The sequence below is a fragment of the Manis javanica genome, chromosome 1 (assembly GCF_040802235.1).
Source record: "Manis javanica isolate MJ-LG chromosome 1, MJ_LKY, whole genome shotgun sequence".
NCBI classification, from domain to species: Eukaryota; Metazoa; Chordata; class Mammalia; order Pholidota; family Manidae; genus Manis; species Manis javanica.
The window spans coordinates 120,034,379-120,060,976 of record NC_133156.1 but is presented as its reverse complement, the minus strand read 5'-3'; the positions used below and the strand labels follow the sequence as shown (position 1 = coordinate 120,060,976).

At 31.7% G+C, this 26,598-nt stretch overlaps 1 protein-coding gene across 9 annotated transcripts in view; it reads right to left on the bottom strand.

The window, feature by feature from the left end:
• The window catches only part of RICTOR (RPTOR independent companion of MTOR complex 2), a 118,212-nt gene that overhangs the window by 12,742 nt on the left and 78,872 nt on the right, over nucleotides 1–26,598 (bottom strand). For 6 of the 9 annotated variants that reach the window (XM_037002431.2, XM_037002414.2, XM_073236862.1 and 3 more), the window contains 24 exons: nucleotides 25,903–25,990; nucleotides 25,278–25,368; nucleotides 25,098–25,164; nucleotides 24,878–24,958; nucleotides 23,100–23,200; nucleotides 21,212–21,377; nucleotides 20,832–20,933; nucleotides 20,659–20,705; nucleotides 17,990–18,125; nucleotides 17,319–17,518; nucleotides 16,911–17,037; nucleotides 16,408–16,572; nucleotides 16,195–16,271; nucleotides 15,659–15,737; nucleotides 11,325–11,434; nucleotides 10,447–10,534; nucleotides 9,189–9,281; nucleotides 8,704–8,810; nucleotides 7,912–8,141; nucleotides 5,551–6,559; nucleotides 5,207–5,278; nucleotides 1,921–2,098; nucleotides 1,075–1,159; nucleotides 63–296 (listed from right to left, as the gene is read on the bottom strand). In XM_037002431.2, the coding sequence (XP_036858326.2) occupies nucleotides 63–296; nucleotides 1,075–1,159; nucleotides 1,921–2,098; nucleotides 5,207–5,278; nucleotides 5,551–6,559; nucleotides 7,912–8,141; nucleotides 8,704–8,810; nucleotides 9,189–9,281; nucleotides 10,447–10,534; nucleotides 11,325–11,434; nucleotides 15,659–15,737; nucleotides 16,195–16,271; nucleotides 16,408–16,572; nucleotides 16,911–17,037; nucleotides 17,319–17,518; nucleotides 17,990–18,125; nucleotides 20,659–20,705; nucleotides 20,832–20,933; nucleotides 21,212–21,377; nucleotides 23,100–23,200; nucleotides 24,878–24,958; nucleotides 25,098–25,164; nucleotides 25,278–25,368; nucleotides 25,903–25,990 (3,733 nt within the window). The remainder of the gene's footprint in view (nucleotides 1–62; nucleotides 297–1,074; nucleotides 1,160–1,920; nucleotides 2,099–5,206; nucleotides 5,279–5,550; nucleotides 6,560–7,911; nucleotides 8,142–8,703; nucleotides 8,811–9,188; nucleotides 9,282–10,446; nucleotides 10,535–11,324; nucleotides 11,435–15,658; nucleotides 15,738–16,194; nucleotides 16,272–16,407; nucleotides 16,573–16,910; nucleotides 17,038–17,318; nucleotides 17,519–17,989; nucleotides 18,126–20,658; nucleotides 20,706–20,831; nucleotides 20,934–21,211; nucleotides 21,378–23,099; nucleotides 23,201–24,877; nucleotides 24,959–25,097; nucleotides 25,165–25,277; nucleotides 25,369–25,902; nucleotides 25,991–26,598) is intronic. The other 3 variants (XM_037002424.2, XM_037002417.2, XM_037002466.2) reach the window with 3 other exon arrangements.

Genomic DNA, 26,598 nt, shown 5'->3' with positions numbered 1-26,598 from the left:
TACTTGTAAATGGAACAGATTCAAATTCAGGTGCATTCATCTAGAAAGCCATAATCACTTACCTGAATGACTACATATTGCACTTAGTTGGTTACTGGGCTGGAAACCCAGAATTTCGATACAGACACAATAAAGGCAGTTATCATCTGTATGCTCCTGTAGTCCAGTGTCTTCTGTACTTTCTAAAAATAGAGAAGCATCTGAGTGGATTGAATTCATTATTTCCGTAAGACTCATCTGCTGTCGTAGCAAGTGAAAAGAGTTTTTTACAAGATCTCCAGTTCCAGATGGAAGACCTGTGCATAAGTAAATATAAAACATAATCTGATAAAGACAGTATCAATGACGCCTCTTCCAAATGCCTTAAACGACGTGAAATTTTAAAGAAGAGAAATAAGGAAAGAAAACTAGAACTCTTTTTATGACTTAAAATCTAACTTTAACTAAGGAGAAAAAAGGATAATTTGCTTTAAATTAGGGAAATAATTAAGTCAGCAGATAGGTTTATATTAGTTTAAGAGGAGGTTTTAAATACAAAATGGAAAATTAAATTATACAATTAAGGCATTATTTCAATTATCTTCAATATGGGCATTAAAAATAAGTAATTCTGAGTCTAAAGAAGTGCTTATTTAAAAAATCAAGGATATGAAGCTTTAAACCTACAGCTGATATGCATACATGAAAATATTACAGTTCATGACAAAGAAAGATCATGTAATTTTCATGTCTCTCCTTTCCCTGAGCAGCTGTTTCTTAAACCTATGAAAATTAGTATAAGAATTTTTTCACTTATTATTATCATTTAAAACATAAGCAACTGATTGATTTTTGTCTTTCTGAAAGGCAAGGTAGAAAAACACTTTAACTCCCTCACATAAACTATTGTGGTTTAATTTTAAACTGACTCAAATAATTATTTCAGTATAATTTTTAGTTAATCCAAAAATAAATAAACCTAAATTTTTAATGTCAGTCTACTGAAAAGAATTTTTTTTAAAAAAATAACTTTTTAAAAAATGTTTTCTTTTTACCATGAAGAAGAGTCTCATGAGAACAAAAATCATGAATTACCTCCTGCATCATGAGCAAACACTCTTGCACCTCGATCATCATGTGGAGGTACGTTTTTTGTCTGAAAATAGGGAATATCCTTAACCTAAAAGATACATAAATCATGGTGAGTCCTGCTATCATAAGAAGTCCACTTTATGAATATTAGCAAAATTAAATGAAGTGCAATTTTAACACAATTACTATAGAACATGAACCTATAATGAAAAGTTTACTGAAGAAAGCTATATTATTAAAGCTTGAGAAAAAAAATGTTTTAAAGTCCTTATCTATTCTTGGTGACTTAAATGGTTACTGAAATAGTTATTCTGGAATTTATCTAAAATACCTTGACTTCTGAGTTAATTATCTATCATTTAGAGATCTGTATCTCATGGGATGAGGGCCACCTTGTATAAGTGAGCACAACATGTGCTGCGCTTATAGGATAAACAGGACCAAGGATTTAATAAAAAACAAGGAATACACTATTGTGCATTACTTACACATTGTCATATGTCAATTATATCTCAATTAAAATAAGAAATAAGTCAAATGTGACTAAAAAGCAAGGTTAGGAATTCACTTAATTTCTATAGAAAATATACTGATACATCAAATAAAATATTGATTAAGTATGGGAAGAGAAGGAAGTATGGGACTTGGAGAAATTAAAAAATTTTAAATGTACGGAATAGCTGAGAAAGGTGAAATAATTTTCATCATAACATTTCTTTAAACAAATCTGCCTTTAAAAATACTTTCCCCCAAATAAATACTAAATTATAATTTATAATAAGCAGTTACAGAATTTAAGGAAAAAAAATAGGAAAGCAACTCATATGAAAATAAGAGAATTTTTGGTACCTGGAATATATCATTGATGTCTACTGGAAGAGCAAGACCTATATAGTCATCCGAGCTACCATATGTTGCACTGGACACCATGGATCTCACTGAAGAGGATCGTTGCAAGGTATTTTGATTAATAGGACTTAATAAATCTTCTTTATCTAACGAAGCATAACTTAAAGCTTTCATAAACCTGTAACACCATAGAAAAACCACTTGCATTAGTTTCTTGGTTTGTAATGTTAATCATATACAGAAATTATAATTTATTTTCATACCTTCATAAAAGATAAGTAGCTAGTCAAGTACTGAATAGTACCATCTAGTTTACAGAGAATATATAAACACTTGAAAATATTTAGCTTTTATAAATTGATATACAAAAGGTCATCAGTAACACTGAGTATTAACCAAAAACAATTGTTACAGTTTCCCAGGTAAAAGTGAAGAGGTGAGCAATTAAGGTAACTTTCAACATCTGGGAGTTTAAAAACAACAAAAACAAGAACAAAAATGACCTCAGAAGTCAGAGGGAGGATCCAAGGACTACCTTCACAATCACTTCAGACTGCTAGATTTGCTATCATGAAACTAAGGACATATCTATTAACTCTATTTAATATTTTTATGAAAAATAAGATTATTTCATTCTTTGCATGGTAATTAATGCTTCAGCCATGTAAGATTTACGTAACACAGTATCATTTGTAAATATTACAAGAGATAGCCTTATATGAAGCACTGGCATTTCCTTAATGCACTTCTGACAGTCATTCCATAGCAAATATGGTATATTGGTATTTCCATGAGATATACCTTTCGATATAGATTCTATTTATGCAACAGACATGCTAAAATACTTATTAGGCACAGCTTTGCAAATACAAGGCACTATGCAAGGTTTCACAGTCTATGTATATTGCTATTTGGAAACCCAAGTCATTTAAAATGCAATAATTTAGCCTGATTTTAAAACAAAGAATTATTCTGTAAAGGCACACACGCACACACAAAATGCTTCATAAATAAGTTATTATCATAGCAAAAATCACTCAGTTTCTAAGTTCCAACTGAAAGTACTCAATTAAAATTCACAAATTTCATAATAGGCCAGTATTTTTAAAATTGCACTGTTACAACTTTCTTACTCCATTAAACTCTTCCAGGATTACGGGAGATGGAGGAAGGAATTACTGGATTACTTGCCTTCCCAATCCCTACTTCAGAGTAGCTCCATTTTTATCTATTCTCATACTGGTTTTCCATAGAAATGTTTTTTGTCAAGAAAGGGCTTCTCCACTTAAAAACCAACATTTTAAAAGCTTAAAACCACTTAAAACCATTGTTCTAGTCCAATTTCCCTTACATGAGGTAATTGAGGCTTATATATTTTAAAATTCATGAACTTTACTACATAGATTTATCCTGGCAAGCAACAGAGAAGTTTGCCTGGCTTTGTTCTGGATTAATGAGGTCTGCAAGGCTGTTGAATTCCAGGCAGATGAGACATTACAGCATAATTTATGGAACTTTGTCCAAGTTCATTTACTCTGTGCCAGGATTAGAATTTAGGATTAAGGATTCTTGTTTCAGTGTTTCTTTTTGACTATGACCCATGGAAATGTATCAGTGAGATATGATTAAGACTGCTGAATTCATGCTATTATAGCACAGGTATCAGTGTGCCTACTGTTTTAGTTTTGTAAGGAAACAAAAAATTTTCTTAGCCTGGATTCCAAACCACAATTTTAATGTAAATTTGTAGTCATCTTCCTTCATTTTCATTTTTTCTGAACTAACTAAAGGATAGAAGCAGAATGGGAATATTAAGGCCAACACAATTTTTCCTCCATGGAAAATGGTACAAAGTACTAAATACAATTTGAAAAATGGAAGACTTGATAAACATGGAGTTTTGTTAGACTTTCATGCCTTTTTATAGCTATTTCTGTTTCTCTTGACTGCCTTTTTAAAAAATGTTTTTCCTTCTCAAAAAATTGAAAACACCTATTTCTCTCCTGTATAATGCCAGTAACTTGGCATTTTTCTCCAGGAATAAAATTTTCAAATATCCTTCTCCTATCTTAACAGGGAATATAGGAAATAATGTCCTAAGACCCAGACTGATTAGGTAGTAATGACTCAGGGTAGCTATCATTTCTGGTTTACTATGAAGAATATTTAAACACTACAACTTTGAACAGTTTGGATAGAAATGTCTGCTTCGATGAGCTACAGGAACCCTAACTGGATGGTATAATTAACAGCACCTATAGGGCACATGTGCTACCTACTGCCCCAGCCGAGTGCTACCAGCCTGCTGGTGCCTGAGCTCTGGTTGCTGCGGTCTGAGCTCTCAGATACTTTGTCACAAGACGTTTCTTCTTGTACCTAGTTTTATCATCTGTTCTTTCTCATTACAGTGTTCCTACCAGTAGAAGCTTCTAATTGTTGCTTCTACAGGCCTGAAAACCTGATATCCAAGCTTGTTAGATATATAATAAATGTCAACAAATGTTGAATGTAGGTCAAAGATATCTCCTTTGAATGAAATTCGTGAACTTCACAACACAGATACATATTGGTGAGCTATTGAGAAGTCTGGTGATCTGAACTGATGAAGTTGCCAAAGCTGGTAAATTCCAGTTAGAGCAGACATTACTACTTAATTTATGAAATTCTACTGGAGATATAATTTATTATCTGCTACCAGGAACCCCTTATACTAAATGTATTAGCATTGTTGAAATAAAACTGCTTAACAACTTATTTTTAAGAATTTGGTTTTTAAAGAGCAAAATGGATTTCTTTAAAGAAGTAACAACCAATAATTATAATGACAATTATGACAGACAAGCTTACTTTTATTGAATGCTTACTATGTAGCAGGCACTATTCTAACTATTTGAAAAATACTAGTCTGTTTACAAATGTAAATAAATAATCCAAAATTAAGAAAATTTTTAGAAGTATTTGCCCCTACAACAAAATGGTATAGAAGTTTTGCAACAATCAAATTTAATACTGCTTATCTTTGAAAGGTAGAATCTGAAGTTTTTACTTTGACTAACTTGAATATAATCTTCAGATATGACACACAAATTACTAAATGTTCTTGAGTACAGGAAAACTGCTACTGCTGAATCCTGAGTGCCAAGTAATTCATTTACCTTTCATTAGGTTCCTACTTAATCACAGCTACTTAAAACAAACTGAAAAGAATTTCACTGAAATTTTCAGTTATCTTAAAAAAAAGAAAAAAAAAAAAGAGGTCAACTTCTGGAGCCTTAAATTGACCTACCTGAAAAGGTTGTTTGTTATTGTAGGTCTTAAGCTCCTGATTCCCCCGACATGCTTCTTTTTAAAATTGATCCTTGCAGAAGCGAGAAATAAAAAAAAGCTTGTGACTTGTGTGTCCTTACAAAGCATGTATGTTTATTTTTAGGACCTAAAGAAGTTTCTTTTCCCCCCTCGCAGCTGCAAGAATCCATTTCAAATCATATCGGGTAACAAGGAGCTTACAGCCTACCATAGTAAACAATTATAATAGGTCGGTTCTAAGGCTTATGTAAATATAAATGCTTTACATTTAACTCGGTTAAAATGCAACCATTATTGTTCATTTTTAAACATATATTTGCTCACCTGCTTGGTGTCAACCTGGACTCAAAGCTGTTGGCCTTCATGGTGATGGTATCAGTAAACAGCACATCTTTTGCTGGAGATGCCAAAGCTTCAGAATGAGATAAGGATGGATGCATTCTTTGTTGCTGTAATCTTTTCAGTGTAGCGTAGCCAAAGGCATCTCTAGAACTTGTGTAACTAAAGTTACAATCTGCTAGACTTTTAATTGTAGCGATAGAAGGTGCTTTAAGGGACTGTGCTCTTCTAGGAAGTGTATGAGAAGAACCTGGAGGCACCAGGGACACGGAGTTTGATTTGGAGAGAGACAGATGGTTAGACTGTGGCATCAAATAGTGGCTTGTTTTAACAGTTTTAGTACTTACCACAGTACTCATACTTCCACAGTCTGTGTCCACAGTCGTAGCATCTACACCTACTGTCTCTCGTGAAGGACTTGAGCTCATTGAACTTATGCCACTTGTTGTAGTGTCTGTATTAAAACTTTGACTACGTATCTTCATATGTGAGCTTGTTGAACTTTCTACAACTAATCTCTCTCGGCTTGTGTTTTCTCTGTGATTCTCTATACCAAGACTCTTGGTGAATTTTAAGTCATTCTCTCCAATACTTGGAGTACTACCAGTGTCTTCAGTGTGCTTATTCCCAACAAATGAAGTTTCTAATTGTAATGTTTTCTGTACCGTGGATATGGGTGTGAAATCATCACTATGATTAAAGTCCACACTGGGCTCTGTAAGCGTTCTGATCCTCCTGTTGCTTGTCTTATTTTCAGATGACAGTTTCCCTCCTTTTGGATCACTGCTACTACGATGTTTTTTATTAGGCAAAGTGAGCGAATTTAAGATACGATTCTTCACAAGTTTACTAGAAGCAAAGAAAGGGAATGAATTTTTATCCTTTATAGGTCCAGGTCGATCATAAAATGCTGGCTCTACATCTTCGTTGATGTCAAGGAAAAATGTACTAGTAGAACTGCTGCCAAATCGGTCATCCTCCATTATGAACATACCTACGATCAAATGATCGATGAATAAAAGCACACAGAAAATGACAACAAAATCAGGATAACTATTACTGATATATTTTAGGAAATTTCTGTTTGTGTAAAAAAATTCAAAAATAAAGGGTTAAAGTGTTGAACCACATATAAAGAGCTTCTTTGAGGTACAGAGTTTGAACTTGAATAAAATGTAAAATGATAACATTATGAGGACCTCTTATTTCCAAAGCAAAGCTATAGCACTCACTGTGGCACAGTTACACAGTTTCTTTGATTATCCCAATGAGTTTCTAAAACCTTGAAATACTCAGGAATAAAATTAAAGGGAAAAAGAAGACTTGACCATGGATCCTCACAGTTGCTGGTGGTTTATTCTTCAAATCACAATAGGCAGGATAAATTAATCTTATAAGAACTGAATTCCCAATCTTAAACAAGATATACTTAACAAAAAACCAAGCCACAACATCTTAAACTCATGTTTAAACCAATTATATTTATTTCTCATTTTGCCTTCACTATTAAGAAACTCACTAAATTCAGTGCCTAACACTAATAAAAGACTCAATGGAAAGAAAGCAAAATAAAAGCCTAAATAAACTTACGTATTGCATTCTATTTCCATATTTTGTCAATTCTAAGATGTACATAATTTCGCACCTAATAACTCTAAATTTGGATGTTTCTTGTAGTCAGTGATACATGCTAGTTTTATAGGCAGCACTGTTTTCTTCTGTTTTAGTGGTACATAAAATACTGGTACATCTTATAGTTCATGGCATCTTATCTGGTGAAATATGGTTTGATAAATGTTGCACTATCTTCTTAAAAAGAACCATGTGTTAAATTTTATATGCCTAACAGCATTTAGTAGAGGGCTTAAAACAACAAACTTTTTCTTTATACTCTTTTAACAGTTTCACTATTAATTTTAAAATGTAGCTTTTCAGTTAAAAATGAACATGTAAGTATCTCTTAACAAATATATCCTGGTTCAACAATCTCTATCTCTGAAAAATGAGTAAAAAATCATGTAAGTGAAGAAGGTAGGCAAATAAACATTTACTTACTAGATTTTATGACAAGCAAAAAGGGGAATGGTTCTTTTGGCACATGGCTTATTATTTAACTCTGTAAGTAGGACTGTCCAGAAGCTATTTAAAAAGCAAGGGGACAGAAAAAGGTAGGCTGATGGCTATAATCTCTGTTATAAAAAGATATGCATTGTCTAAGAAGCTATTACTGCCTAGTTATCTTAGAAAGAAGTTAATTGGGAATGTAATAAATATTATTTAAATTTTGATATTACAAATACAAATATTAATTTTGGCAACTTTTTATGACTTTGTCTCAATACTCACTTGATGGCACAGATTCACTTTCACTATTATGTCTTGAGCTAGTTGACTCCGAATTCAAACTTAGGGTACTTGGGATAGATGACAGTTCATTACAGAGTTGTTCTACATCATCTGGAACCACTGGCCACAGATGTTTGCGACTATGCCTTACAGCATCCCAGCTATGGCATTTTAGAATATCACAACCTTGCTTGGTTTTGGCTATGAGCCCAAGCACATATACACAGGTCCTGTATAAAAAAATGTAATAATGACAGTTTATAATTCCAAACTGAGATTCTTAATGGAACCACCAAATATTAGTTTGATATATGTAATTTAAAATTTCTTTAAAAGCCATTACAAATTGCCTAGCTCATGGAAAAATGTATTAAAACAAGTTAGAAATAATTTAGAAAAAATAACATGAAAACCTCTAATAAAAATATTACAATGAAATAATTAAAAATAACACAATGTAATCTTATGAAAAAACATACATATATTAGCTTTTCTAGCATAAATTTGGAATATCTGAGTTACTGGAATATTTCAACACATCCTACACTTTCACTATTTACTTGCCAGATAAACTTCAATATTATAATGACAAAAATGGAATTTTTTACTTCCTTGAAGTAAACAAGGAGCTCCTTAGATACTTAACTTAATGCATTTAAAAATATGTCATGAGGGCTTTCAGTAAATTGATAGTTTTAAAGGACTACACTGAATTATAAAACATTTATCCCTCATACTGATTTGTGAACCACAATATACATAATAGCAAGATTTCTGAGTTAAATGACATACCCTCTGATGGAAAGAACCTCACACTGTTTTGCAAGTTTTAGTATATCTGGAATCACATTTTCTTCCTGTAGCAAATTAAGACCCCAGTTTGATGAACCAATATTTCCCTGAAAGAAAACAAATCACTTATATCAAATTCATTTACAAAGTTAACTTTCAAGAGATTTGGAAAACTCCTTCAAAACAAAAATTTTAAATCCATCTATGAGAGAGAAAAAAATGTGAGTGAGAAAAAAATATGAACACAAACCTCAAGTAAGGAACTTTACCAGTCAAAGTTCCATTCATCTTAGCAAGAAAATTAAGTTTAATTATTTTGTTATTACTAATATAAATTTATTATCAATATAAATATTAAATGGTCAGTTACAATATTAACCTAAGAATAAGTTCCAAATACAGTGATTTTAATTTATTTAGTATTAATGGGAAGATTAGAAAAAAAATCTAAAAATTATGAAGATCTTACAGAAGCATTTACTAACCAAGGCCCAAAGAGATGCTTTCAGTTTTTTAATTTCTTCCCATTTATCCAAATCTGGTGTACGAACACTCTGACAGAGTTCTGTAACAATATTCTGGTGAATGGAAAGAAAAAAACCCATGTGAGTAACAATATGTTTTTAATGTATTTTTTTACTGCATCTTAAAATCCTTAAATGGTTTGCATTTAATAACTTTTGCATCCTTAAAATTCTAAAAATAACTGTATAAAATTTCTTAAGCAGCATTAATACATGTACTCTGAGTTCATATTCTAGAGTCAGCACTTATTAGCTATGTACCTTGAGCAAGTTATTTCATCTCCCCATGCCTTTATTTCCTAATCTCTGAAGCAGAGATTCAATAGCACCTGCCTCATAAGATTTCATGATTTAATAAATTATTATATATAAAATGCTTAACAAAGTAGTTGGTACCCAGTATTATAAAAATGTCAGCCATAATTATTTCTTTAAATAGAAAATAATAAATAAGTGCCTAGATTTTATCATACTACATAAGTATGACACTGAGAAAATCATTTATAGATACATGCCCCAATAGTCTTTATGGATATAATATAAAAATGTATAAAACTACATTTGTGTATGTATGCAAAACTTTTGCTCCTGAGATGAACACTGGTATGATAAAGAACTAAACTGCTAGATTACTACTCAGAGAAACATAAAAATACATTTATAACTATTTCTAAAATAAGAAAAAGGTTATATTTATTGAAAACACTCAGTAACAAGTCATATTCACAGTCATAAATTTGGCATGCATATTAATACTCAAAGAACAGCTGCTTGCCTAAGCCTGCTAAATTCCCTTAAGTATATGAGCATAGTGAGGCACTACACTAATAAACAGCAACTATACTTTGTTCCTTACCAATGATAACTTCCCAACAAGATGAATGAAAAAAGTCAGTTTTTCAGTATGTTTTTACTAAGATCAGCTTCCCCAACAAACCATAAAGGAAAGAACTCAGACCTTCACTGGGTTACTTACTCTATATAACAAGTTAGCTATGCAAAAGGTGGACACATTAAGTCAGGGAAATGCGCACAAGCCAGTAATATGTCTAAGGATTATAAAAACAGACTAAGTCAATTACAAGTTGGACAGCTTTAAATCAAGTACACCACTGACTTTAAGGCTTCTGAGACATTTTTGCAAAGGTAATACTTTAGCAATATTAATATTTTTCTTTCTACTACTGTAGCTATTAAAGATAAGCAAATTTGTTTTTACCTGTACTTCCAGCAAATGACAGCCTGTTTTGTGGTGTACCAGTTGTCCATAAAGGTGTATGGGCAAGTAGACGTGAGGACGCTGTAATCTAGTGTAATAAAGATGAGTAACATACCTATTGGCTCATTTAAAATATGCTAAATTAAAACAATGATTAGTAATAAAGCAACTTAAATATAAGTAGATTTAGATAGAATCCCCCAGCATAAATAAAAATATGGAAGTGGAAGGCCATGAGGATTACTCCAGAAAAATAATAGTTTAGCTGGTCTTGGAGTTAATGGTGAGAGAGCTTAGACTAGAGCTATAGACTAGGGTAAGAGCATGGAGGGCATCTGAATGCTCTATAAAGAAGTGTATTCATGTTGTTAACCATTTGATCAATAAATATGAGAGATGCCCTCTAAAAAAATAAAAAAATAAAAATAAAAATAAATAAATAAATAAATAAATAAATAAAAAGTACAGACTTCCAATTGTAAAATAAATAAGTAACTGGGATATAATGTATAGCATAAGGAATATAGTCAAAATATTGTAACAACTTTGTATGGTGATAGCTGGTAGCTAGAATTATCATGTATATAAATGTTGAATCACTGTGTTGTACACCTGAAACTAATGTAATACTGTGTGTCAACTACCCTTCAATAAAAAATAATTATGTACAAAAAAAAAAAAAAAAAGAAGTGTATTCAGCATGGCAAGAATGCCACTGGAATTTTTGAGCGATCAATGCTGTGCTTTAAGATTTTCCCTAAGTCAGTGTAAGAAAAATAGTTACTTTTCAAGTACTCACAAAACTCTTTAAAAATAATGATGTCTTACAAACTGGTTTTAAATTTTACATTTGAGGACCAGCAATAACTGGATTGTACCTTTGGTTACTCCGACGAACATAGTTATCACCATCAACTGGCTTTCGGTAAGTAGTAAGTGCTTCATTAAGTTGTTCCTCAATCAAGTCAACGTATTTTGAATTATACTCCTAGAAGATAATAGTTTTAATTGTTTACAGTATCATAACAACATTCATTAAATTTATAGCTTGTTAGGTGCCTAGTAAATATTAGTAGCATAAATATGAGAAAAATGACTATCTGTTCAGAAAGTTTAAGAAATTTTTTAGAAGGACAGAACAAATTATGAATATATAAAATGGTCTGTCATACCCAAAAGCTACCTGTGTATACTTTTTTCCCCACTTTCAATTAATATTTTGGGTCTCTATTTTTTTATACTGTTCTTTTTCATCTTATTATTAACTGAGTTCTATCATCTTAGCACCTTTTGGTAAGAAACAGTATCTCTTCCCTACTGACTTCAGTCAAATATAAAAAATATTTCCAAGTAAAGTCTGGAGAACTTCTAGTTAAATTCCTTAACTTAGAATCAGTCTCACTGCCATCTTTATTATAAGGTTTCCACTTGAAACTGTTTATAAGGAATTAGTAGAACTTCTTTGGAAAGCAATTTGGCAGTATTTATCAAAAATTTAAATTCCCATACTTTTGACTCAACAATACACTTTTAGAAATTCATCCAACATATTTGCACAAGTATGTAAAGATACATATGCAAGACTATAAAACAAATACTGTATACAAAACTAAAAAGTTGAAATAATGTAAATGCACATCAATACAGGAGTGGGTATAAAAATTAAGATACACTTATATAATGTACTAAGGAGCCATTAAAAAGAATGAGATAGAGCTAAATGTACAACTCTGGAAAAATTTCTCAGATACACTGCTAATGAAGAAGTTAAATACAGCTTTACTTTTAGTTGTAAATAGAATTTATTTGTATTCTTAAATAAAGATTATATACACAGATGTACAGACCATCTCTGAATGCATACAAAAGAAATTAACAGACATTACCTTGAGAAAAGATGGAATAAGGGGACTTATTTTACATATTAAACCATTTTAGACTACTTGAATTTGGTGGGTTACCTTAAACCCCTCTTAGAGCTTCTAAAAACTTACTTTTCCTTTAGGACCCATATTTACTTTGCAATAGTAATATGAGCTTTTAATTATTATCAGCATACCATAAATATTACTACTGCTACTACTACCATACTCTTTTATACATGAAAATCTCAGTATAAAAATCTAATTAAGGCATGTATCTTGAGCTTTAAGCAGTAGTTAACACTCATGTGGTATTGCCTGATCTTTTTGACCAGTGGCATTCATTTGGAAAACACTAGCAAAAGTTAGGATTAAGGTTTACAGCTCTGAAATGCACTGAGTTTCTGATATGGATCACCAAGAGGATTCTGCCCAAAATGATCTACCTGGATGGGTAAGAAGACCCCAATCAAGGGATGGATGGACCTGTAGCTACTAGGAGGCATTATTACATATGCAGCCAAAGGAGTCTTTGTCTTACTCAAGGGAATTGCAAATGAGAGATCCGCAGTGGTGAGGTCTCTAAGGAACTCATGCAAGTTACCCTCCAGTAAATGAATCAACATTTGAAATTGGCCATACTCAAAACTGACAATCCCAGAAAACAACTATACCAATTGAGTAAGACTGTCCATGACCCCGTACCTATTCTTCCTCCTGCTCCAAACCTGGACAGGTTCAAAACATGCAGTTAAAAAATGGGAAAAAGAATGAGCAACAGAGGATGATGAATTAATCATATCCTCCCCCTTCACTGTAGGTTTCCTAATCTTTATCAGGTTTGGGCTCTGGGGAATAAAGTTTTAAAGTGAATGAATGAGTTTTAACATTATACTGGCCTGGATGTTTTATTGCCTTGAAAAAGAGACAGTCTCACTTCACTTTGGCATGCCACAAACTACTGGGAGGAAATTGAATATACTGGAAAGAGCATGGGCTTTGGAATCAAGAAGTGCCCCTGCTCTGCTATTTTCAAGCTCTGTCACCTAGGATAAAAATTAGTTTACTTCTCTCAGCCTCTTAAATTTCATTTACAAAACAGTAATAATAGAATATATTTCATAGGGTTGCTGTGAGATAATACTTAAAATGCACTAAGTTCAATGGCAGGCAATTAGTTCCCTTCCTTTTCTCCCTTTCTCTAATTAATTTGAGAGACTAGATTATACTGTCTTTCTTTTTAGACCTCCCATTTACTGCCTAATTGTAACGGCAATTCAGCATGTTTGTAACTTTCTACTGAAACTGCTCTAGCAAAGTCCACCAATGACCTTTCAAATTCAACAGCCTTTTTTCCAGTATTCACCTTATGTAACAGTTCTGGAGAATATATACCACTGGCTTCTCCTTCCTGAAGCATGCTTTAGTAACACCATTCTCTCTGACAGTTTTTTTCTCTACAGCTTTGCCCTTTTATTCCCTTCATTAAACCAGTATTCTCTAGGGAGCAATTTCTAGTTTTATTTCTTTTTTGTTCTTAACATTTTCCCTGGTGATTTCACTTCTGATATCAACTACTACAAACTGATGACTCCCAAATTGCCATCTTCAGTACATATATGAACACCAGATCCACATTCAAATATTTTCTGAATACCACCACTTGGTCATTCCATAGGATATGCCAGTTAAATATATTCAAAATTCATTAATCTCATGCTGCAAACACTTTGTGAAAAAACAATCTCTTAATAGTAATCCATTATACAGTCATTCAAATTAGAATCCTTAAGAGTTAAGTCAGACTCCTCATTCATTATATCCAATTAGTCTCCAAATCCTATCTTTTTTCAAAAATGCCCAGTAAATGTGTCCTATTTTCTATCCAACCCGCAACCACTGAAGTTTATGCTCTTATCAATTCTTGTTTCTAACCAGGTCTCCATATTTCTAAATTTAACCTTTGACAATCAAACTCCAGCTTTTACACTGCAACCTGTCATGTTTCTAAAGCACAGCTCTATGATTACAAACACTTATAATTATTCCCTCATTTCCTATAAAACTGAAATCCCTCAGTATGACAATGTAGTTTATATAACACCTTCTACAATCTAGCTCTAATTTATTGTTCTAGTCTCACCTTAACACTTCCCACTGACCTTAGCCCCAACTACACTGGAAGATGGCTTTCTTCAAAAGTCTGTGAAGATTCAATAATCTGTACAGATTTATTACTCTACTCCCTCATTCTTGATACCTTTCTCCCAATTTATTTGCTTACTTACTCCACACGCGCATTTCAAATAATCATGCCCTTTCCTGAGCCTAACATTTCTTTTTTTTAAATTGAAGTATAGTTGATATACAATATATTGGTTTGCTGAACCCTAAGAGAATCATTAACCCTTCGTGTTTCTTTACACACTGAACATGCTTTTAAGCTGTTATATTTTGTACCTACTATTTGAAAGTACTATACCAGATATGATAAGCAATTTCCTAATATTACAATTGTACAATAATGTGACCAATTTTATTTCTGTAATTGGTTTAAATATCTTCTATTTAGTAAATAAAACTATCACATCTTATCTCAATTCTCCAATTCATCAGTTATTGAAAGACCTCATGCCTGAAGTTACGTTTTAGTTATAGTATTTTTAAAAAATGAGATTCACTTATGAAATATGATTCAGTATAAACAATATAATGATTGAAATGATAGAAAATCTAAAAATTATTTACATTAGAATTGATTATTCCATGGATTTCTAAGATGCTCTGACAATTTATAATGCTTCAAACAAAATGAAGCCACAGTGATGACCAGGCAAAAGAAGTTATAAAGTTATTTAATACCTTCAAACTATTCCCTTCTTCCTACATTTCCCTATTATCTACAACAGCAATAAGTTTGTTCTCCAATTTAAGTAGAATCCTAAAATGAAGTTTATTCAGACTGTTTGCTTGATAGAACTGTTTACAAACTTTCTACTAAAATTATTTGAGTTTTACCTTAAAAAGGCAAAATAAAGGACCCAAGAATGAAAGAAATGATGGTAGGGGTCAACAAACTATACCAATATATTTTATCAATTAAGTTGAAGGCAAAATTTCAATAGAATGTACACAAAACCAACAGTTCACTATAACTGTAATTTAAAAAATACATAAAATATAAATACAAATAATTATACAGAATTTAGGACTTGACTTCATATGAATGTTTAACTATTTAACCTTAGTTTGAAAACACTGATAATATTTTTAAAATCCTCTAAATTCACAAATCTATTTTGCAAGATAATATAAACAAAGTTGAAACTATTCAATTCACAGGAAGTTACCTTGTGCCACTTTTCCAATTGTTTTGCTACATAACCCCTTTCATTCAGATAGGAAAACCCTTTTGGAATGGAGAGAAATCTGTAAATTAAAATAAGCAGTAGTTTTAACATTCAGTCTGACAAAAAATGTTTAAGGAGCTGAAATATCTCCAATAATAATATGTTGAAGGAGCTAACAGACTTTTAAGAATAACAGCTCCTTCCTAAAACTTAAAAGGTCAACTATTATTTAATGTAATTTTAAATACAAATAAATTTTCATAACAAAAACAAATGAGTCCAATCACAGTAAAGAAAACATCATGAAAAGTATGAGGAGACACAAAAATGTAGAAGAAACATTAAGGAAAGCAATGATTAGACAGAATTTCAGTACTAAGGAATGTCTAAGGTGCTATAATAGGTTTCTTTCAGAAGTTAACAGCTAAACTCTTTAGAATGCTTCCTTTTCAAATTTGAATCCAACTTTAATGTATAGTGCCAGAGAAAACACAATGGAAAAATATAACTGAAAGGAAAATTTACTTAAAATTTACCTGAGGAGGAGAAGCAAACCCTTGTCTCCAAGGTGAGATAAAGCTGGCTTCATCTGGATAAGAGCATGAAGATTGGCCTAAAAGAATTATTAGCAAATTAACAATTGCTCAAGATAGCAAATTCTCTATATCCAAAATGCTATACTATAATTTCACATAATTTTCTATTAAAATTTGAGTATTATAATAATAAATAAAATAATAAACCTTCACCTTGTCTTCACATGCTTCATCAAGGATATCAAGAGCTTCAGAAGAAATTGTTTTGCTTTTATCATGTAGCTGGGTCACCAGTAATTCAATTCCCCAGTTATTGAAGAATTCAACATTAGCTCTCAACAATACTCTTAAATGTTTTGTTGCATAAAGCCTACATGCCTGTAAAGATAAATGAAAACATTAAACACAAAAGAAAAACAAAATTTCACCATGGATAGCCTATTTAACTTTTGTTTCAGGACAGTTCTGCTACATGTAAAGAGCAGGAAGATTTGAACTGATGGTTGAGTCCTTGATTGGAATCTTTTAAAAAATATTTTTACATATATATTTTTTAACTATAGGTATCATATGACATTCCTTGAAGGAACTAAAATTTTAAAGTAAATTTAAATTCCACCCCATGTTCTTAAAATTTATAATTAATTCTGCTTGACCAAAATCTATAGTGAATTAACTAGTTAAAAAAATAGTTTTACTGCCTATATTATACTTACATCAGTGGCTGCAGTCAGGATTTTGGAAAGGATTACTCTAGCCAATCCATCTCTGCTATAGTCCAAGCTAGAAACAGTCAGTTTTAGCAAGTGATCTTGGTTTTTCAAGGAGCAAAGGTTAAGAAGACTAAAGAAAAAGATGACAATAATGAAGGTTATTAGAAATTACTGTACTTATGTATTAATTCAACAAATATTTTAAAAATCCTACTATGAACAAGCATTTCTAAAAGAAAGCATTGAATGACAAACATCACATAAAAAGAGTATCAAAGCATCAAGACTTCACTTTTTTTTATTTTAATAAAACTTACCAAACACACATATGCAGACTAAAAAGCATAACATTCCTCATCTCATTAAAAATAAAGTTTAAGTAAGTGTGGAAAGAGAATCTAGGATGCCCACCATTGAAATACACTGCATTTTTCCAGCATTTTGACTCCATAAGGGTGGCAAGAAAGTGTTCCAATAAATAAAAAGTAGTGTTGACTAAGTGTAGTCAATAAGCCATTATTTTGAAGACTTCTTTCAGGTTTTATTCCAGATGAGGCACTTAGCCACTGAACAATATCCTTCACTAGATCTTCTAAGTATCCTTGCCCATCCTAAAAGCAAATATATTATAATTTTATTAGAAAAGTATTTAGTGCCTATAATTGAAAAACTGATTTTAATCAAGTCTAAGCAATTTAATGATAATGGTTAAATTACTAGTAACAGATACCAAACATTTTAATCCCATTCAATGCAGTGCTAGCATGGAAATGCATTATTTTCCACTATACAAGGAGAAAACCAGGTCTTCTAGAAGGCAAATAACCTGCCCAAAGTCAGATCCTGACTGAGTCAGGATTCAAATCTAGGTCCTGGGTTCATATGTTTTTAGGACCCATTTGTTTGTGTTGGCTGGGAATCAAACCCAGGCCAACTGCTTAGAAGGCAGCTGTGATAACCACTATATCACCAATGCCATGGTCTGGGTTCATATATTTTCAAATATGGGTTATATATACTCAGAAATAAAAGGAAGGGGGCAGGTTCTATGAAAAACATGTGTCCTGGAAAGTGTTTATTACCTCTTCAGACTCAAGAAGAAATTCAGTAAACTGACAACCCACAACTGTGAGCTGCTTGGCCTTTGCAAAATCCAGATCCAGGTTGGCATATAATTTACTACTGGGCTTATAAAAATATAGCAGTCTTCGTACGAACCTAAGACCAAAATAAAATTAGCAGCAAAATAAGAAAGCAAAACAATTATTTTAGAACCTTAATTATACTTTATGCTATAATAATGTTTTGAGTATGTTTGGGTCTCAACTACTGGAGTAAATGGCAAGAAATCTAATAAACACATTTGGTACATTCCACACACAAATAAAACAAAACAACAAAAAAAACCTTCAAGGCAAAGGCTACTTTCACGAAATAAGAATTTTATGGTGAAACGCCTGAAAGAAACAGCTGAGAATTAAGATGGCTAACAGGAAAAAATGCAAATATAAGATAGCTAGAAGATAAGGTTAGATAAATATGAGGAGGTCACCCGGACATAAATTTTATTCCATTGTATTATATGAAGAACTTTGTCCCACGGCTGTACAAAGCAACTTTGATTATTAGAGTAACTGTAAGCAAATATTACCATACTATGATTTTGTAGTTTTTCACAATTAGGCAAAAAAAAACAAGCATTAAAGTTGCAGGTAGAATTTAGGCAAATGAATTTTATGAAACAATGGACATAATTTATATTTTAATGTTATAATTTTCAACATTATGTTCTATCTTTCATGTAATTTAGTTCAATTTAATTTCATGCACTACAATCCAATTCAATAAAGGTGCCAGGTCTTGGAGTTGGAGAAACAAAGTTGAATGAGACTTCGTCTCTGATCTTAGGGAGTACGAGAAGTTAGTGCTATACTTCTTTACTCCCATGTAATTTATATGTTCTATATATTACTTATGACATAATATAGATTCTAAGTAACATGAGTAGATGAATATCATCACATGATATTAAGACATGAACTTCTCAAAAACATGAGGACCCTCTTCTCCAATGAGATCAGTACTGGTTGATTAGTCAAATGTCAGAAGGAATAAAAAAATGCATGGGAGAGCAGAGAATAGCACAGCAGTTTGAAGTACTACATATGCTATAAATATAAATATGTTTTATGTTTTATGATTTTTTATATATAAAAAAACTTTCATATGTTTTATGAAAGGTGTGGAGAGATCCACTTGGTTATGGGGAGTGTAAAGAGCAGGAACAATGGACAGCCCTCCAAAGTAGGATGCAAATCCAAGTACAGGTGGAATATTAAAAATGGCCATTATAGTTGGGAGGGGTGCAAGTTGTAGCACCCCAAAATCTCATGACTATAGACTATCTATGGTTAAAAGAACATATGGGATGTGAACAGATCCCAGAAATGGGCTGCTTTAATTTGTCTGATGGTTCAAGTACAGTTGGAAAATATCCATCATATCATAGATAAATTTTCACAAATGCCTAGGGTGCCTAAATGGTTTTCTTGGCTTCACTGGAGATGGCTGGTAATTATAGATTTGCTTTGTTTATGTCACCGTATTCCTATTATGTCAATATGTGTGTGCAAATTAGTTAGTAGTTTAAAACCTATACATACTTAAGGTACTATACAAGAAGATATGTCAAAGAAATAATCAATCCTCCCAAGTTTCCTTCATATGCTACATCTATAGCTTTTCTTCTTCCTTCCTAATTACAAACTTTAAATAGAATTCATGCCTCATATCGAATTTACCGAGTATCATAATTCCTCCAGGTGGTAAAGATACCTCGAGACAAGTGCTGGGCATAGAAGCCACAGGGCATAAATCTGCAAAGAAGTAAAAAGCTAACCTTTGCAAACAATATGGCTTCTCTCTCACTTACCAACTTTACATTTCCCTGTATGGCCCCGGAAGATGACTGGTTAGCCAGAGACGGGTAAGATTCCTCAAGGGAGGAACAACCTAAGACAGGCACAGTCGCAGGGGGGCCATCAGGTGAGAATTTGGGGATCAACAGAGGTGAGGCTCAGAACCTCACCCCCCCTGCTTTGAGAGAAATCTTCTGCATCCGTGGATGTCTTGCTGCCCTTGTCTAGCCTGGATTAATACTTAGTCCATAGGCACACACCTGATCATCTGATCATCTACATTTGCCTTCTTACAGCACTAAACTATGTTTTCTACCTTTATCTTGCATCTACCTACCACTTCAGCATTTTATTAAAAATAAAAATAATAATAATAATAGGAGAAATGTGGGATCAACATATAAATCAAGTACAAAAATCAAATGAATTTCTGTGATGACTGCTCTTGTACTGTTCACCATGTAAGAATTTATTCACTCTGTAAGAATTCGTTCACAAGGGAAACACTAAGTTCTTACTAGTCACCCTCATGTGTTAGGGTTAAGATTACTACATTGCTGTTATTACTCTAATCTGAGGAACTTTTATCTCAAGAACTTCATTTGTTCCAAAACTAAAATCAGAATGTAAATAACTATAAAAAAACAAATTAGCTGGTGTTTTTTATAAAGTAAGACTATATACAAAAAATGCATATATGTACCTATTAAACAACTATTAAAATGAATATAAGTATCCTTAAAACACCACTTACTACTTTTAGCAGGGACCAGGCATAATATAATTCAAGCCTAAGTTCTTTAAATTTAGATGCAAAAACAGTTCTTACATACCTGTGCAACTGTTCATCTTTATAGTTTCTTAGATTTACATTTGGCCACTAGAAAAACACAATATGTTATATTATATATGTATTTATCAATTCTCAAACATAACAATTACAATGAATTACAAGGAACATAAAATGAAGATAATGAAGTTTTAACCAAGAAGTATCCTATCATACCTTAAGAATGGTCCCTATAAGATTCCAATTCCATTCAAGATTCTCTTTATGTTGAAGGACTTGGCTGTCTTTAAGATTCATTAAAAGAGCTTCCTCTGTATCCTAAAACAACCAGAAAGTATTTAAAAAAATATGGCAAATTGTTCTCACAGAGATAACTAAGTTGAATTTTTAAAAACAAAAAAATGTTTTTCACTTAAGGGTGGATTATCAAGGGTTACAAAAACACAGTTCTAAATTAACCAGTCATAAACCTTGGAAGCCATTTAAAAACCCATACACATGAACAGAACTGCAAACTCAAGCAAGTATATTCTTACTAAAATCAAGTGGTTAAAAATTAGGAAACTAAGTTAAAAATTACAAATTCATGTGAGTACCTTGAGAACAAATATATCTTTCTGAACTCGGAGATATTGATCCCGTTTCTGGTGTGTTGCAATTGCTTTCTGAACAATGAGATCTAAATGAAGGCTATAAGGCTTAGGTCCTCGTTTCTTCATTTCATGGAAGCGCTTTAAACAGTTCAAGGCTGCACTAGCTCGCCTAAGTAGAAAAAAATTCAATTAATTCTTTAGCGAAGCTAGCATAATTTAAAGAAATCATTTTGGTAAATTATTCTATTAAAACATATCAAGGCTAGAAATTGTTACTAAAAAGTAAATTATTTAATAAAAATTGGAACCACAAAGAAAACAAAATCAAGAGTTAACTAAATGTACTTACTATCTTTTCTTCTAAAGTGGTGAGCACTTTCTGTACACTGGTTTTAAGAGCTCCTTCTACAAAGTCAGAAACCTAGTTTTCCACGTTTTTTTATATAAGTTTTAAAACTGCTTTTCACATTTAAGTCCATAATCCAACTGAAACTGATTTTTGTTTACAGCAGAAAGTTGGAATATAATTTCATTTTATCCCCATACACATAATCAATGATTCTGGTATTAAATGAACAGTGTCTATACTCCCCACTGATCTGCAACTATAAGGCATTGCTTTAAAAGTTATTTTTTATTCCTTGTTTGTGATGGTTTAATAAACAGTTTTCAAGAATTTGATAGCAATCAAATCTCAACTCCAGAACTTCAGGTAAATACAAATCAGATTTAAAATTTAAAAACCTTAAGATAGACTTAGATCAAGTATTTATCAGTAAAAATAGCTTAATGAGCTAAAAAAAAAAAATAAACAAAAAAACCATTCTAAGAAGGCTATTATTACTGTAATTTTGAAGATAAATTTGAATTCTTGATAAACCATGAAATTCATGGCCATAATCGGGCCCAGAATTATAGGTCACCAGGCTTTGGGAAAGTACTTTTACCATCATGAAACTATTAAAAGCTAAAAGCTGCCATTAGTAATGTGAGCCTAGAGTCAGAACTAAAATGATCCCTAATGCCCTCAGTTTATAATATAATTTCAATCTATAAAATAATTTTATTTTTATTGACAGAATTAAAATATTAATTACATGTATTTCTGAATTAACAAAGCTAACTAAAGTTGAGAAATTATAACTGTTAACAAAATTCATAGTTATGAATAGCTAATGAACTGTATTTCACTAACATTACAAAAAATGGGGTCCAAGTATATAGATTTTTCTGATCATAATAGAAAAAAAAAGAAAGAGACAGGCCTGGTCTAGACATAATCTTTAACAAACGAAAAAATGATTCCTACTAGCACTTTTCAAACAATTCCATTTTTACGTATTTTATTTCATTATCAGCATTAGAATTCCAAAACAGCTATAGCTGAATTATCATACTTCAGTTTATACATTCTGTTTATAAATGTTTGCGTTATTTCCTTCAGTATTAAGAGTTTAGCTTATTTCAAGCCCTGTGGTATGGGTTACTAAATTCCAATATTTTTAACCATACATATATAAGAATACATTGTTAGTCTTTGTTCTTTGTTAATTTGAAATAATTTAGACATTGGGAAAAAAGTATGAATTGCTGCTCAAAACATAAAATAGACCCAGAATACTCTCAACCAACATTTTTAGGGATCTGGCAGGAAGTCTGTTCCTCATCCAGAAACATGCTAGAAAAGTTGATTTTTACTAAGCTATGATACTTTGTAGCCTAGACTACAAATTATTAAATAAAAGTATTAATTTTCCTCTTATCTGTAAGGCTTCCCTAAAAAAACTTCCAAGCACAATATATATTCATTATTTTTCTATAAAGAGGAGGAGGTCACTTAAGTGGATTTTAAATAAGCCAGGCTAAGCTTTTCTAGTGCTCTGATACTTACAGTCTCTTTTCCTTGGGGATATCAAAGGATGCTGCCATATTCATTAAGGTTGGCAGACAGTGCAAATGATGGCTATGTGAATGAGGAAGAATTGTGTTTGCCTAAAATGAAAAATAACATTTTATAAGAGCTGAGAAAAAATATTTTGTTACAGATTATCCACAGATAAAACACTAAAGACTCTGGGGTTTAATTCATGAAATTAATGACTTACTTTCCAGTATGTATTTATTTATAATTTTATCCTACTTACTTTCAACAGGGATGAGATATAACAAATACAAAGATAACAGAATCACACTACATTAATAAACTCTATATTTCATAGGTTCTTTATTATAGAAGTAAATTATAATTTTAAGTGGTACCCAATTAAACTCATTTCTTAAATTATCTAAAAGGACTATGTATTAAAACTTAGATTCAGTGGTCTAGTATTAGGTTAAAAATAGTATTTAAAATGCCAGATGCAATAACAGAACTTATGAGTTGACTTAAGTTTTAAAAGCCACCTCTTCAAAACAGATTTATCTCATATTGCAAAGATAGCTAAAATTATGTTTGCTTTCCAAACAAAATCCCACCACTAAAACTGCTTTCTCCCAATGAAGATAACTAATTAAATGTAGAAGCCCAAAGATGTAAGAACAATAAGCAATGAACTACTACCACTATATTCAAACTTTTATATTTCAGAGGAATCACAGAATTCTGGTGGATGAAGGAAGGGAACAGATTAAATTTCTGAAAGAGATTCTTTCATATAAACAAATAATTCTGGATACTGATATCCATAAAGGAAACAACATATTAAGAAAATAATCAAACTGAGAATGTGTGGTATTACTCAATTCTTTCATAGATGGGCTGAAGGAGAACAGAGCCAAAGGGCTAAATCATTAATTGATAAGATAATCATCATTAATCTTTGTTTAATTTTCTTCACCTCAATCACAAAGCCCAGGTACTATGTGGGGGGAAAAAATACTCCAAAAATCTGGAGGTACAGAGGACTGAAAGAACAAAAACAAAAAGTACTCCACCAAGAACAGCAAGCCATAACATAATTTTAAAAGATTTACCACAGGATTACTTCTTTAACTAGTTTAAAGTGGTTCTTTTATTTAGTATTTTATTAACAGTAAGGTAATTTTATTAACAAAATAGGAATTTCTATCTTGCAAACAATTAGCATTCCCACTGTTTTTATTTGCTGGGAGTAGAGAATGGCCAGATTACTTTCCTAGCTTCTTGTTTCTAGAAGATAATGATGTCACACAATCACAAGGGGGAGTAAAGATTCCCATCCTCTAAACCTCAACGTACAGTTTACAGAGAGGAATGTGTTCAAACAAGACAGTAATATTTAGAAATTTTTTCATAAAGTCTTCTAAAATTCAGGCACTGACTGCCATATATTAATTCTATCCTAGCTGATTGCTGACTTGAGTAGTATTTATGGTTTTATAATTTCTTACTTTTTAGGTAGAAAGTCTTTTTAAAAGAGATTTAGATTTATGGAACTCAAAATGTCAACATCAAAAGCCAAGTATAAAAATCAGTATTTTAGTATTTTATTTTGTATTTTTATATTTCTTCCATTCATAAATAAAATACAAGATACAAGGCATCAAGGGCTCTTTGTAATTCAAAGATAAACATTTTTAAAAAAAAGCAAATTTATTTTTTAAGATAATACAAGGTAACATTGTTAAAATATCCTGTTCTATAAATTAAAACATTAATGTATAAAACTTAACAGAAATTGTTAAACTTACCATATGTAAAAGCTCCCCTAAAAGGATGGTAGCTCTAACTGAAATATGGTCATCGCTGTTTGTTATTACTTCAACTAAACCCTTTGAAAATAAGAAGAAAGTATCCTAGTTACAAAATAGTATATATGAATATATTTATACATATTGTCTGTGGCTCTAAAACAATTTTGTTAGAGAAAATTAAATAAAATAGAATAAAATAAAGTTTGTTAAGTATTACCTCTAGAAGTCCATTACGAATAAATGCAGAGAGTATCAGTGCCAAGTAATTATCCATGAGGTCTGGCCTAGAAATAAACAAAGCACAGAAACAGTTTAAATAGTGTTCCACACATTACATAACTTAACATAAAGATAGTAACTGTAATAAATTTGAACTATGTCCATAACTAAATGCTACCTGGATCTGGCACGATGAGGAAGAATCGTTTTTGCCTCTGCTGCTACAAAGCCATCCGAAAGTCTCCAAGTGTCTTGGAATCTACCTGGATCTAAAACAGTTAAAATTAGGTGGTTAGGAGAAAAACGGATACCACTGAAAAACTTCAGTTAACCATCAGCTAGCCAGGCTATAAATAAGTTTTCTAAATGTTGGTTTAAAAAAAATACTCAAAAAAGCATGTAGGGGAAAAAAAATTCATGTAAATGTATTAAGATCTAATTTCCTTCATTTTGGGACTAAGGAGTCATTTGGCTAAAATAAAATAAGACAAGAATTAGATAATGTAATTTGAGAATTAAATGGATTTCTTATTATCTCTCTTTTTGGTCCATCTTTCTACTAATTTCACTGCTCATTTGCAAAAGCTAGGGTGATGGAAAAGATATTAAAATTTGTTCTTATTTTAAGTGATTTATTTGAGGTATTTTTAAATATTAATTTCACACCACAATGATGCAGTAAGAAAAGAAAATATTTACATTTAGTTCAGTATTTTTCCTTTGAGGAATTCTGTTTTCATTAGACAGGGCATTTGTAAAAATTAACAATACTTGAATAGATACCAATACGTCTCAAGACTTACCAACACTGAGCAGTGCTTCTATGAATTCTTCAGTCACAACAGGAAGAGGAAGACGAAATATATCATAAAGCACTTCAAGCAGACCTCGCTACCAAGTGCAAATAAATACAGTTCATTTACTTTTATGGAATAAAACCTGGCTTACAAATTTCTTAAATGTCCTATTCACAGAATAAATTGATAAAAACAGAATTTTATTTTGGAAAACTACCATGTCAGACCTATGTTTTAGAACAGATAACTACTGAATGCTTATTACATACACAATTTAGTCTTTTCAATAAAACTTTTATTATCTCCACTGCGCATGCAAAGAAATAGATGTAAAGGTTAAAAGTTTGCCCAAAGTCATGGAGCTATAAATAATAAAACTAGGAGTCAAATCTCAGCCAGCCAGACTCCAAAGACCATACTCTTTCACCATCTGCTTGCTAAGTATTAAGTCAACTGAATTGCCCCAACCTTTAGTTCACTGCTTCTAGATCTCTCCATCTATAATCACATATTTCTGTTTCCATGGTCTATATGCTTTTTAGTTCACATTTTAAGCAAGGCCTTCCTGGGTAATATTTTCTAATATTTTCAACTCCAGGTTTGGTTCATATAAAGAAGAAAATAAGAAAGGGGCAGATATTGTTCCTTTGAACAAAATTAAAACAAAAACACTTAAGGGGAAAAGAACACTTAAGAGTTCAT